Genomic DNA, 14,628 nt, shown 5'->3' with positions numbered 1-14,628 from the left:
CATCTTTTAGAATGTGCTGGTTCTAGTCTGTACACTTTGGGTGGCCAATCCTCACTTGTCGTAGCTGTTGGACAGTAGGACTAAAAAGCTTATCTTCTTGGAAAGAAATGAAAAAAATATTTCAGAAACTACTCCAGAACTGGTGGAAAAAGCAGAGGCTGGGGGCAACCAATTCTGAAACTTTGAAAGCCAAAATTGGTTGGAAGCATGGGGGAAGGACCCATTTCCCCCCTTCAACCTAGCAAAAAAATAAGTATAATATTTCCATTAAGATTTTCAACAAAAATGTTTATCCATGTATAATTTCCCAGTTAAAAACAAAAAAAGGATTTTAATATTTTTAAATTTTTATTTCATACCATTTTTCTCAGGGAAAATTTTGATAGAAGTGATAGATAGAAAATGCTAGAGGGAAGGTAAAAAATAACAGACTTTTCAAATAACTTTCCTGTTTAAACAAAATAAATAAAAAAATGCTCCCATGTCTTATTAAAAAAAAACCAAACCAAGAGCAAACTAACAAGGCCCCCCATGCCCCCAAAAAAACCCAAATCCCAAACAAAACCCACAAAACAAAAAAAAAAACCCTTTTAAAGATCTATCTACTTTCAGATCACAACTGATACATTAAAACTCACTTTTAAAATCCTGGCTTTGTGCCATTAACAAAGCACAGGTGTCATATGCTACTATGAGAAAAGTACATGTTTTTTGAGAAAGCTGCTATGTTCTTATTGTACAGCTTCTGGGTAGATTTAAGGTCCAGCTGTTCCTGAAATATTTTAGTGCTGGAGCACAAAAGTCTGTCTGGACCCCATTAATTAGACTTCTATACATCTGGGATCTCGAGTCACATGCTTTTTTGCTTGTGCAAAGATGCTTTCTGCTCCTGGTTGCTCTCATGCCAGCTGAAACACAAGTGAGGATCCAAGAGTATCCCTGAGCCACAAATGCAGAACACAAGTGACAGGATGTGCTTTTTGCATGCCTGTCTCAGCCTAGGAGCATAACACCAATTTTACTGGAGCCTCAGGCAGTCGGTTCTGGGCATACAAAATCTCTGTTTCCTCCAACAATTTATCAAAGCATTGAACTCTCAGGAATGTCTTACAGTTTCTATCACAAATTTATCTCTCTGCTCCTTGTTGTTCATGTTCCTGTTTTCTTTCTTCAGACCTGTTTTAATGAGTGTATTCTCTAACTTTGCATCCTTGGAACAGGCCCAATAATCATGTTACATGGTCTCTATCTCCCTGTAAATAGGATTCGTGCCAAAAACCACTCCTTGAGACTTAAAACAACAGCAACACAAACAAACAACCACAACAAACAAACCATAAACACCATGGTGAGAGCTTTTAGTCAGAAGTTTTACTCCAGGTGGTTGCCAGCTCCTTGCTTTCTGCTTCATGTTTTCTCTAAACTTTTATAGCCCCTAATCATCTGTAAAGCATTGCATACCCCTATGGTGCTATATAAATAAAATAACAATGATGCTCTTGAATTAATTGGGTGCTTTTGCAGACAGTAGTCTTATAATATCCCTTCCTCTTTGTAAGGCCCTCTCATGTGAGGCTGCAGATCCAATTGCCAGATAATTCAGTTTTAGATTGAAGGTGTACAGGAAGAACCTTATTTTTTTCTCTTATGGGCCCTTTGTGGGGAGAATATGTTTTACTTCATTAAAGGTGCACATTAGGCAATTATCTTCCTGTTTCTCATTTTTTCCTCCTCCTTCTTACTCCTCAGTGTTACATTTCTCCTTACAAATTCCTGAATCTTATGGAGTTTTAGAAATTCCCATAAATGTCTTTTTTTTTTATTATTATTTTTAAATTTCCCAGGGAATCTCTCCCCAAGATATGACAACATAATAATCCATGGCCCAAAGCTCATGCCAACAATGCACAAGCAGCAGCATCCAGAAGTCAGGAGTGACAAGGTAGATGTACAGGTGCCCTTGTGGTGCTCGTTCAGTTGTTGGGTCACTGGCACAAGGACTCTATCCTCATTTTGAGGGTTTGACTCATGAGGAGAGCAGGCACCAGCAGTGCCTTTGCTGGGTTGCTATCAGAGCTCAGATGAGTTGAGTCCTGCTGCTGACTCTGGCAATAACCATGGGTGTACTTCGGTATTTCCCTGTACCTAGATCTTGGGTTTGGCTCTCTATTTTTTAAAGCCTTAGTAAAGAAGAGGTTAATCCAACCAGGGGGCCTTGCTGGCACTAGAACATGATGAAAGCTGAAGAAAAATGGAAGCAATCCCTCTTAACCAGGCTTCTTACAGGTCCCTTATGGCACCTAATGATGACTGTGATAAATAGCTTACATGTGACTTTGACCATCTACAATTAATCAAGACATCCCATAGTGTAAGACCACTGGGGTGCAAGGTCACAGGTTTGTTCCTGACAGAGTTTCTGAATAAGAATAATCCTGTTCCTGCCACCTGGTTTTACAAAGTTCAGACAACAAAGGAATCACCCAAAAGCTGGAAGGTCTCTGTCACTCAATAGTGACAGAGACAAGACTGACTTCCACGGGGAAAGTAGCAGCCTGGGAATGCAAGGTGATCATTGCCAGCAGTATGGCAATGCTCTAAGTGTTGGTATTAACCGCCTTGAGTAGGGTTGTTGGACCTGAGGAGCTACTTATTCATCAGGAGTAGGCACGGAAGCATGGGGAAATCCAAAATCTAACAACTGTGGAGGTCACTGGAAAGATGTCAGACTTTTCAGCTCATAATCCTTAGACAAGAACCAGAAGAAAGGAAATCTAATAGTCTTCTCTAAATTTAGAATCCATTTGGAGAATAACCATAGTGATTCAAGGTAATGCCCAACATAAGAGACCATTAGCTTGTTAGGATCCCTTTTCTTTTGAAGTTATGGTCTATTTTCTAATTTTTTTTCTATTTTCATTGTATAATTTTCCAATATCAGTTCCTCACTCATCTGCTGCTTGTCTGGGCAGCTGCCATCTAAATCTACACCTTCCCTGCCCCTGTCTTCAACAGCCTGACAGCTGAAGCTGCAGATGGCCTCTTTTGCCTGCCTTCCTCTACAAGACAGCTTTCAGATAAGCCCCCTGCAAAATGTGAAGGTGAAAGCCACAGAATAAGGGGCTGATGTGCAGCGGCCATTGCCAAGGTACCTGTGCAGTGAGAAACAAACCAAACTGTTCAGCAGAGGGCAGAGGAAAGAAAAATTATGTCTTTGGAATATCTTTTTTTCTCTATTGCTGGAAGATCAGTTTCCTTTGACCTGTACCTGGTGGCATAGCAAAGATGCCATGAGGCATACATTAGTGCATTTTACAGGACATGGCATCCTTCATTCACTGATGTTGGGCTGCAGACTGCATGTGTCACTAAGGCTCTGGAGGCCCAGAGAAACCTTTTGTGCATTTGTTCTTGGCAACTCCATTAGAATCTCTATTATATTGATTACTGTACCAGTCTGGATTTTCTCTGTGAAAAAGAACGCGAGCTTTCCTTTGCAGAGGTGTACACTACCTGCATAACTCTACCCAGGAGCTGTCCATGAAGGATCAGACTTCCCAATTCAGACAGGCTTTTTTGCCATTTGGCAAAAGAAAAGCATCTGGAAAGGAGCAAAAAGAGCCTTTAAATAAGATCCTGATGTAACTCGGAGCAGTATTTTCTTTTTTTAATTCAAGCTGTGCTCATTAATACTGAAGCAAGCTCCAGAACAATGCGATTTCCAGATCTACTTTTCTGACAATGACCTGGTAGAGAACGTTCTTATTACTAGGAGTGGGAAACAAGAGATTCAAAAGCTAAACTGAAGCTATGTCTGCACTGCTACAAAACTGGTGTTGAGACCAAAGACCTTGCACCACATTTGTATCCTGTCCCTGTCACTGGCATGCACGGTGCCAACTGGATGCTTGCATAAACCCAAGTTGCTTGTTGACCCTAGCGACTCACCAAGCATGTTCAGGCAAACAGAGTGCTGGGGACTCTGAAATATGTGCCTGGTCAACACCCCAGCTTGCATTTATAAGTTTACACTCTGCACCACAGAGAATTTTGACCTTGGGGCAACCAGTCCATCTAAACTGAGCCTAAGAGTGTTGAACAAATTTAGTAGTTAACTACGAATACCTCTGCTATTGACCTTCTTATGACTGTGACCACAGACAGTTTCAAGGCAACCACAGTCACCTTCTGCCTCCAGTAGCAAATCTCTTCTGCTTAAGTTGAAGGATGGTTCTATTAGAGTCTTGTATTCTAAGTGTCAAAGTACAAGCAACCTGCTTCCCATATAGCCCCAAAATATGCTGTATTTTGCTTCATTGATTTCTCAAGTGAAGTTGTCGGGGAGGTGGAATCACGCGCAGCCAGATACGGAGTCATTGTTCAGTCTTGCATTTGCCCTGAGATCACTGGGGATGCAATGCAGCAATCTCAGTTTTACAAGATACTTGCAAGGCATAACCTCTCCAGGGCACTTACTGAAATGAAACTCTGCACTTAGAGGGAAAAGTTGTACAGATTAAATGCATTTTTATATATTTTCCAATTCCTTGTTCACCCTGAATATCTTAGTGGATTTTCAGAATACTCTTATCACGGTGCTCTATTTTCATCATTTTAACCAATGGAAAAACAAAGCTTTATCCAAACTCCCTGAATGACTAAACAGACCCAAGAAATTTGTGGCCAAGGAAGGACTTGAAATTTCTAGGATCTCATGCAACTTCCACTATAACATATAACTATATGCAATAGCGTTCTGAATGTTTGGGCCCAGCAATAATACAGTAAAATCAAGTTTTCCAAGTCAGTGGAAATTGCATTTACTGCTGGACTGCACTTCCCTTCCTCTCCAAGATGCTAACTTCTGAGTCTACTTACAATAGAAACGTGTGTTGGTCTTGTTAATTCACAGTATTTGTTGACTTTGCTGTAGCTGGGAAAAACTGCAGCAGGGATGCTGTTCTCTTGGCAATAAAACGCTTCTGCTTGCGGAAATAAAGAAATCCTTCTACTTTGAGAAGAAATGGATCTTCTCGGTGAGAAGCACGCCTTAAAGATCCATTTCAGGGCCCTGTGGATATAAAATAGGTGATCTTATGGAAAGCTCTTGCACCACTACATGCCTCAATTTCCCCATTTGTAAAAGAGTAATAATGAGCTCTGATTGACAGGTAAAGAGAAGTGTACAAAAATCAGTAATTTCTCTCCTCCTGGATACTGCCACTTGTGTATAATTGTCATGGACTTTGGTGAATAGATGATTAAGTTGCTAGGGAGAGGGAAGGGCAAGACGAAACACCACAGAATACTTTGGTATACTGGAAAGTGTTGTTCTGGAGAAAAACCCCAGATCCGTATTTTCTGGCTGATCAAGTAGGCCCCTGGAGGTAGCATCTTGCCTAAGCTGCAGAAGAGGTTTTTGTTTAATACAGTTGTTCTCCTTATTCCCTGCTCTCCTCTCCTCCCCTGCTATTGATACATGGTCTGTGATTCCTTATCATAAATAAGATTTGTGAGCTCTTTGGGGAAATGGACGGTCTCTTTGCCTAGACTTGTGCAGCTTGTACAAGGGTATAAATAATAATAGTCATTAATGCTAATAATGTGGTTTTTAACCTCCTGATCATCCTCTGTCTGATAAAATAGCTACAGAAAAGAAATCCTGCTTCGAAAAAGAAGCTAATGGCAGAGATTATTAACACTGCGAAGGCTGGCAGAGATTATTAACACTGCGAAGGCTAGCAGAGATCAGGTAGTGGCAAACTTAAAACTGTTTCCTCATGTTTTTCATTGAGTGAGAGTCTGCAAGCGCATCACAGACAATTTTTTGAAATAGTAGGTGGGCTGTAGGCTCTTCTCTGGCCAAAGCGCTGTGTGTTTGTCTGTCTTTGCGCCTGCTGTCCACAGCTTGAAATACTTTCTCAGCATCCTTTTGCAGAGCATGTATCTCTGCAGGCCTTGCTCTCATGAGGGCTCTGTATCACCCCTGCAGCACAAGTGATCAGCAGTGCCAGGGGAAGGTACACAGACACTCAATACGGAGCAGGCAAGGGAAAGCAATGACCCAGTGACTTTGCTGTAGAGGGGACCTGGATCAGAGGCCACTGAGAGCCTTTCAACTGCTTTTATTTGGCTTGAGAGGCGATCTGTAGTGACTCAGAGAAATGTGGGGAGCCCTGCCTACACAAAGATTACTCTGTGCACATTGCTGAAACCCAGGCATTTTTGTGTCACTCATACCAAGAAGTGTCCTCTGGAACCTGTGTTTTAGCTGAAGGAACCTAAATACAACCATACAACCATAAATCCTCAATACAACCATATCTGCATGTTTTCTGCTCTTCTGGAAAATGTCCTCACAGACTTGACTTCCCTTCCATGTTGCACTGATATTGTTTGCTAGGATGGGCTAAAGACATAAATGAGGGGGAATTCATAGAAAAAAGTACTGTCAGTTATTTGACATCATATAGTTAAAAGTCAGGATACACTTCTGGGCATGCAAGCCCATATGCCTGGAAAGCCTGTTTTGTTTTGGTTTAGCTATATTTTTCAGTTTAATAAAAGATATCAACACTTCCTACAAATCTTGCCTCATATTATTTACCTTTCAAGTCTCTATGCACAGTATTTTCTGCACTGGAGCTGTTGAAAAAAAGGAACAAATTGGTTCTTCCACTAATCATAAAGCACTCCCCCAGTCCCAAATATCTTAAACCACCAAACCCTTGCTTGCTCAAGCTTTCAAAAATAAAAACAAAATCATAAAATCTCCTTGTGAAGGAGACTAGGTCTGAAAAACATAAGCCTGGGAATTCATAATTTCAGGATGTTGTGAAACATTGCAAGGAGACTCTTGCAATGGGAATGCTCACATGGCTCAAGCTCCAGCTGCCTTCCAGACTGCTGAGTATGGGTGCCCTGACATAAAAAATAAATCATAAAAAAACCACAAAAAATATGCTGCTTTTCTGTATTTCTGTCTAGAGAACATCACACTGTTCAGCTGTGTGCAGGTCAGCTCTGCAGACAGTGAGACTGATGTCATTTGCCTCCCACATCTCATTTGGGTGAAAGGTACAGACTTGACAGTCATTTCTTTGGGACCTTCTTGCGTCAAGTGGATGTGCTGGAGCTCAGTCAGCGCGGCACAGGCAGCAAATGGCTACAATTTCCTCTCCTGCTTTGCCTAAACAACAAAGGACAAATTTCAGGGGTGCCCAGGCATAAGGCAGTCCTGTCTCTGAAGTCAGCCCACAATTTATCTAGCAAAGCCAACAAGCCATAGCCTGAAGATGGAAGTACCAGCTGGGGAGCCCAATGCTTGACTTGCTGGGACCGTGGGTCAGGGAACTGGGCTGCAGCATCCAGCAGCTCCTCCCCGGCGGGCACAGAGCGTTAATGGAGGGAAGCACAAGGCCCACAGCTGTGACCAAAGACCTGAAAAGCAACAGCTGGGGTAAAAGGCTGCTTCTGGGTAGAGTTGGGTGTGCACTAGGGAAGCTGGGTGCTATGTCAAGGAAAGATCTTTGGTAGAGCACTGCCTGGGGGAATGCACCCTGAGTCCCAGGAGGAGAGAGAAAGGTCTGCGCTGCCAGGCTCTAGTGGAAATTTAAAGACCAGGGGGCTGCAAAAACACTTCTTAAAAGGCCCTCTGTAGTGTAGTGCTGAGGGATTCCTTGTGCCTCTGAGGAAGCCAGTTAGTACTGGCTGTGGCAAGGGTTTTGTGGTGTAAGCGCCTCTCCCTTTGGATTGTGAATTCCCTGCTGCTCAAAGGAGCTGAACAGAATTATTATTTTTATTCCCGGATTGAAAGAGCTGACTCTTTTCCCACAAAAAAACCCCATGACAACTCAAAAAATTATCTGCCAAAGTTTGGGGGTTTTTGGGTGTTTTTTTTCCTGGGTGCTAGCCAATTTTCTTCTTGTTGTCATTCACACTTGCAGATTTCCTGTAAAAATCTTACAAATGTTGAAAGAGCGGAGGCCCTTTCTGCAGAACTTTGTGTGTGTATTTCCATAAAGGCTGGTTTCTACATGCCCGTGTTTCAGGCTTTCTCAGCGTGGCCTGGGTGAGGCTCCCCTTGGAGAAGGAGTTGGCACCATGGATACAGTGTGGTAGACATGCTGATAGCATCTGTTATGCCATTTATTTTATGTTCTAATTATGCGACAACGCCAATGTGTGAATGTATACTGCTGGCAAATGCTTTTTTGTGACGTATCCTTTTATGTGACCCAGCTTGTAAAGGAGGTGGATCTGCTAAGGCTGCTGCTAGAGGAACTCAGCCATTTGTGCTGTACCAGTTCATGCAACACATTTGTCTCCAAGAGTTCTGGGTTCAGTCCCCGCTGCGTCATTGCACCATTGCTGGAATTAAATGAAGGTTCTTTCCATCTCCTCCTTCTTCCCACCACTCCTTGAGTGCTGTTGCTATCTCATTGGCTGGCTATTTCTGTGGATTTTCATCTTAGGGAATTGCTATGTAGTCATATGCAACCTTCCATAGTTGCTGGCCTGGCATTTATTTGATTAAAAAAGCTACTTTCAGCTTGGAGTCTTGTGGAAACCCCGATGGAAAATCTTCCCCTTCAAGAAGCCTCAAAAAGACACTGCCTTGTTTGATGAGTTTCACAGGAAGACAGTAGAGAAGAAAAGAGATGGGAAGGGTAATGGTGGGAGGCAAGAAGCTGAGAGAGGGAGAAGGTGGGACTATAGATGAGGAGTATGAAGCGGCAGAAAGGAAAGAACAGGTGGAAAGTGTGGTTTGAGTAGGGTTGTCTTCTCTTGAATGTCCGTCTGAAGGCAAATGAGAAACACAAATACTGTTTTCTCAGTCTACACAAAGGAGCTTAATCAGGTATGAGACTATTTATCATGGTCTTGAGGCCCTTGCATCCCTTCTAAGGGAGCTCACATTTCTGGACACTGCAGTCCTTGACCTTGGATGGTGGTGGGTTTCACAGAACCGCATGACAAATGAGTATTTCTTGCAGATTGAACATCTCCTTCCACCCCCTTTCCCAAGATCACATGCAGCACATGCCCCAACACTCTTCTAAATCACACTGAAATGCACTATTTGTCATGGATGCACCAGTCCAAAGCCATGAAATCCACAGATAGAACACTCAATAAAACAAGTAGTAATATACATACGTTTAAAACACATATACATACACTAAAACACACAGAAAAGCCACTTCTGGGTAGTCTATGGCTCTTTCCTCCTGCTCACTTTACCAAGCTCTCTTAACTTGCAATTTCAGGAATGCTCATTCTCTTATGTAAACCCTGCAAAATTTGCATGGCCAACTGTGTTTCCAATACTATTTCTATTACAGTAAAAAAACCACTAAGCCTTTTGTTAATGCAACATTACATTTGCACAGTTAAATAACAGTAATTTGAAAAAATCTGTAATGGAAAGTTAAAAGTTCCTCCATCAACTTTAGCATGCCTGCTTGAGAAGTATTTAATGTAGGTTCAGGATAGAAACTTAGAAGAGAAAATATTATGTGTGTGCTGCACAATCAAGTTAATATTGATATTGCTTGAAGTGACTAAAGCGAAGATGAAATAGAAATGGAAGTGTGAGTACTTAAATAGTTAATTGCACAAAGCACATTTATTTATTAAAAAATGGACAAGCAACCATGCTCAGTGCATCTAAATCCATTCACTCAGCCCTAATGAAACACTTTCACTATGCATTAAAAGTAGCTGGCTTTCAATCAATCAGAGCTCTGTCAGAATTCAACCTTTTTTTTTTCTTAATACAGAATTGTAGGTGTGCTCTTCTTGGCATTTGAATACTGGGTGAAGTGGGAGGATTGCAGTAATTTAAAAAGAAAGGACTGAAGAATGAGGACTGCTGCGTGTTCGGGGTTTGGTTGGTTGTTTTGGTGTTGTTGTTTTTTCCTCTTAATGTTTGAGGGATTTAGGGAGAGTTGAGCATAATTCTTGATTCAGATTTTGTCCTCACAATATGTAGGTAGCTGAGAGATTTGGCTAGAGGAAAATGGACTCACTTCTGGCCAGAGACCAATCCCAGAGAATTTCAGCCCACAGAATCTGATACTCCTGCTCATATTTAGCAGTCTAATATCCCGAGTAACCCCATTGGTATGACTCAGCATGAGCAAGGCAGCCAAAATCCAGTCCTGAATGTTTTTGAAGGTTAGGAGTATGTCAAATATGTTGTGAGAAAAAAACCTGCTTCTCCTTTCAGTCATGCCAGCTTCTCCAGGGAAGTGTAAGATGCTCTTGCCTGAGAGAGTACTGCTTCCTTTGTGTCATTTCTCTGGACTTGTAACTATCATGGCCTATTTTGGATGGGAACAACACTGGGTTCAGCATCCTCTCACACACATCCCTATGGAATTTATGGAGCAGAGATACAGTCCTGCTATCATTTATTATTACTTATTACAAAAAAATAATGTTAATTATTATAATACATATAATATTGATTAATAATTAACACAAGACTAATTACTAGGCTATATTATTAATTACTGGAATCAATATAAATTGCTATCATAAGTGTTATAATAAATGTTGCGGCATTTCAGTACTTAAAGGGGGCCTATAAGAAGGATGGGGACAAATTTTTAGCAGGGCTAGTTGCCATAGGATATGGGAAATTATTTAGATGGAAGGAGGGTTGATTTAGATTTTTTTTTTTTCAGGCCATGGCATATTCCTACCCAAAGTCTGAGATAATCATGTGCTTGAGAGCTGTGTATTATGGGATCATCCATAGGATCTGTAGGCAAAGTAGACTTTGAATGGTTGCATAATGATCTAGTTTAACTGGGAAGGCAGTGGGACCCTATGGGATTATGCGTAGGGCAGGTGGGAGGTGAGTTTATGTATGTGACTGTGGGATATTTTGGCAGGTGAATTTTGGTGCCATATATGGGAGCTGAGGAGATTTGTGAAACAGTACAAATGCATATAATGCTGTATATTATATCAGATGTAGATGGTGAGCACTGAGGTAAGGGATCACAGAGGTATAGGACAATTGAAAAACAAAAGTGGAGCACATGAACAGTCATGTGTCAGAAATTATTGCAATAATTTAAAAAGAAATATATAGAGCTGATGTAGTATTAAAGTGCTGGCCTAGCTGGTCCCTGAACCTAAGCTAGATGTTTGGGAGGTTTTCTGCAAAAAACCCCCAAAACTCCTACTCCAAGCATACTAACTGATTGTCACCACTTGATTTTGGCATGCTAAGTTCCAAATGTATCTTGAGTGCCAAGTTTATTTTTGACTGTGCTCTCTTTCAGACCATACTCTCTTGGTATCTGCGGTGGTTTGATGCTGGCTGGCCTCCAGGTACTCGCCAAAGTTGCTCCATCACCTCTCCTCAGCTGGACAGGGGGATAAAAAATACAGCAAAAAGCTTGTCAGGGTAAGGATGTGGGGATCACTCCTCAAGTACAGTTAGAGGCAAAGAGATTCAGCTTCAGAAAAGTTCATTTAATTTGTTACCAACGAAATCAAAGCAGGATAATGAAAAGTAAACCTAAATCTTAAAATATCTTTCTCACTCCTCCCTTCCTCCTGGGCTTAACTTCATACCTCATTTTCTCTCCCTCCTCCCTTGCAGTGGTACAGGAGAACAGGGATTGGGGACTGAGATCTCTTCATCACACTTGTCTGTGCTGCTCCTCCTGCCCCAGAGGGAGGATCCTCACACTCTTCTGCTCCACTGTGGAGTCCCTCCCACAGGAGACAGTCTCCATGAACTTCTCCAACAGGAGTCCTTCCCACAGGCGACACTTCTTCATGAACTGCTCCAGTGTGGCTTCCCCACAGGATCACAGGTCCTGCCAGGAGACTGCTGCAGTGTGGGCTTCCCATGGGGCCACAGCCTCCTTCAGGCATCCACCTCCTCCATCAAGGGCTCCTCCATGGGCTGCAGGTGGATAACTGATCTATCCTGAACCTCCATGGTCTTCATCCTGGGCTGCAAGGGAATCTTTGCTCCAGTGTCTGTAGCACTTCCTCCTCGTCCTCCACCACCCTTGGTGTCTGCAGGGATATTTGTCTCACTTATTCTCACTCCTCTCTCCTGGCTGCTGTTACACAGCTTCCACCCCCTTCTTAAATGCATTATCCCAGAGGTGTTACTACCATTGCTGATGGTACACTTGGACTTGGCCTGTGGTGGGTTTGTCTTGCAGCTGCCCGGCCTTGGCCCTGTCAGACGCAGAGGAAGCTTCTGGCAGCTTCTCCCAGAAGCAGCCCACCTACCAAAACCTTGCCATGCAGACCCAATACAGTATCAGAGCTTGAAAACCATCTGAAATGGAAACCACAAAAAAGAAGCATGCTCCTCATTGACTCGAGTCACTTGACTTTAGTCTACTCTAATATTTTTAGTTTGATTTCCTTGGGAGGTGAAGCCTAGCTGAGAGTACACGTGTATCTGTTTGTCCATATGTTCTTCCTCCTAATAACTTTTCAGTGCAACCAATTTCAACTACATTTGAAAGAGGACGGAAGGCTAAAAAGTAACTTATTCCTGTATGTCTCTTAAAAACTGGTCATTAGGTAATGCTCCAATCCCTCCATAGTGCAAAATCCAAGAATTATGTAGGTGGTACATGGCAGTAGCCAACCAGCCTAAGGCAAGAGGTGTCTTGCATTTTGTCTTTCATTTTGGTCCACTAGGAAGCAAGACTGGCCATAGCATGGTTTTCTTCTTCCTACAGGAGATGTCACAGGGGATATGATAGGTTCTGGCTTTTATTAGGGCAGGGAGATTCTTGAGACAGCAGACAGGAACCCATGGGGAGGCAGGCTTGGTGCACTCTGTTCACAGAACATCTTGCTCTACAGCAGTACAGTAAGAAACACTTCTGGAGCAGCATCATTAGTGACAAGAATCCTACAGACCTTTCCTACATGTGGACACTCACCTTTGCTCACCTACAGCCTCGATGTGTAAATTGAAAATTAGCATCCTTTAGTGTTGGCATGCTCATTGTGGCCTGATGACCACAATGAAGTGTACAATGTGGCCTGAAGAGGGGCCACAGGGCTGCCTGGGCAGTCCAGCTGGGCTGTCACACCGTGTCCCAGGGACTGGCCTCAGAAGTCGTGCACTCACACTGCCTCCACATCCCCAGCTGTGAAAGGACACCCTTTGTGAAATGCCTGGAGAGGGACGGATAAAAAGCCCTGAATGTTAAGCAGTACTTTGTTACTGGTGTTCTTCTAACTGGAGGCCTTGATTTTAGGGGGAAATAGAGCTAGATGAGCCAATTAATCCTTGAGGAAAAAAGTTCGTGCTACATATGGCAGGAGGAACATGTAGTTGAAGGAAGGGCAGTGAGGGAAGCCTTGCGTGAGCAAGGTTGCTTTTCAAGCTGGATTTCCATTACAGAAGGATTCTTTTTGGTCCCTCTGAAATTGCATAGAAGTCACAGGAGATCCAGGAAAGATTAATGCAGACTGATGCTTGCTGTTTTTTCCTGGAGGACTTGGCAGCTCTGTAATTACAGTCAGTGCGTCTGAATCTCCCTCTGGCCCCTGTGTACTGCCTGGCAGTGACACCAGCGTCAGAGAGACCTTTGCTTCAGAATTTGTCAAGCAGAACTCTGCTGAGAAACCAAACCTGCCCTGCTGTGCCTCTTGTTGTCAATGAGGAATATTCCTTCGCTGAATATCATCCCCGTGTGCGCTGGAGCTGGAACCTCGGGGACTTTTGAGCCCAGAATGGCTCATAGACTGTGATCCAAGAGATACATTTGTAGAGGAATGAGGGAACCATATTTCTATAGCATAATGTATATATATTTATATATATAAAAATGAAATAAATGAGCTGGCTTGCAACACTAGGTGGCAGAGGTGGGATCTGTTCTGCTCTGAGCGCTGTCCTATAAGGCATTGCTTGTTTAAGTACAGTCGCATTTAGTTGGAGCTGCAGGAGAGAGACAGAGAGATTCTCTGTGTTTACAGCCAGCCCAGGCTACGGTGGAGCATCCAACCTGGCCCCCCCTTTCTCCAGCACTTGAAGGGGAGAGTGAGAGGTTATTTGGGAATCTGGCCACCGCGGGTCAGCTTGCGCTGCGACTGGATTGTCAGAGCTGGCAAAGCAGAGCCCAGAGGGACTGAAGGGAGACACGAATCCCATTTTCTTTGAGAGGAGCGAAGAGGGAGAAAAAAAAAAAAAAAGATAAATTGTGAGAGAGAGACAGAAGGGAAGAGACGGAGAAAAAGGCAGAGGAAGCGGAGCGAGTGAGAGAGAAGCATGAGGACCTACTGGCTGCACAGTATCTGGGTGCTGGGATTCTTCCTGTCCCTCTTCTCCTTGCAAGGTATGTGCTGAGTTCTTTCTTGCAACCCCCTCAAACCCTTCTGCTTTAATTGAGGCTGATGGACTGAGGATGGCCTGAAACATGGAGCTGGAAGCTGGAGCTTCCTCTCCCCCCCCTTTTCCCCTCCAAACCTTCCCCCCCCGACATTGCCTCAGGAAATAAGCCAAGGAGAGATCTCTGCTGGTGAATCCTATGGTTAGAGGACACTGCATGTCACTGACTTTGCTGCTGTATTTATGCTTTTGCAGAGGGGGAGTTGGTGGGGGGAGTACAGTCAAAATTTGCAAAG

The 14,628-nt window shown here is 43.1% G+C and overlaps 1 protein-coding gene across 2 annotated transcripts in view; it reads left to right on the top strand.

Annotated features, from left to right (window-relative positions):
- Positions 1–13,928: 13,928 nt before the first annotated feature.
- Positions 13,929–14,628, top strand: part of LSAMP (limbic system associated membrane protein) — a 990,143-nt gene continuing 989,443 nt past the window's right edge. For both annotated transcript variants that reach the window (XM_005420554.2, XM_031056651.1), the window contains exon 1: positions 13,929–14,339. In XM_005420554.2, coding sequence (XP_005420611.1) covers positions 14,273–14,339 — 67 coding nt within the window. In that variant the 5' untranslated portion in view covers positions 13,929–14,272. The remainder of the gene's footprint in view (positions 14,340–14,628) is intronic.

The sequence above is a fragment of the Geospiza fortis genome, unplaced genomic scaffold (genome assembly GCF_000277835.1).
Source record: "Geospiza fortis unplaced genomic scaffold, GeoFor_1.0 scaffold1, whole genome shotgun sequence".
NCBI classification, from domain to species: Eukaryota; Metazoa; Chordata; class Aves; order Passeriformes; family Thraupidae; genus Geospiza; species Geospiza fortis.
Note: the sequence above shows the minus strand (reverse complement) of the source record. Positions and strands in the feature narration are given on the sequence as shown.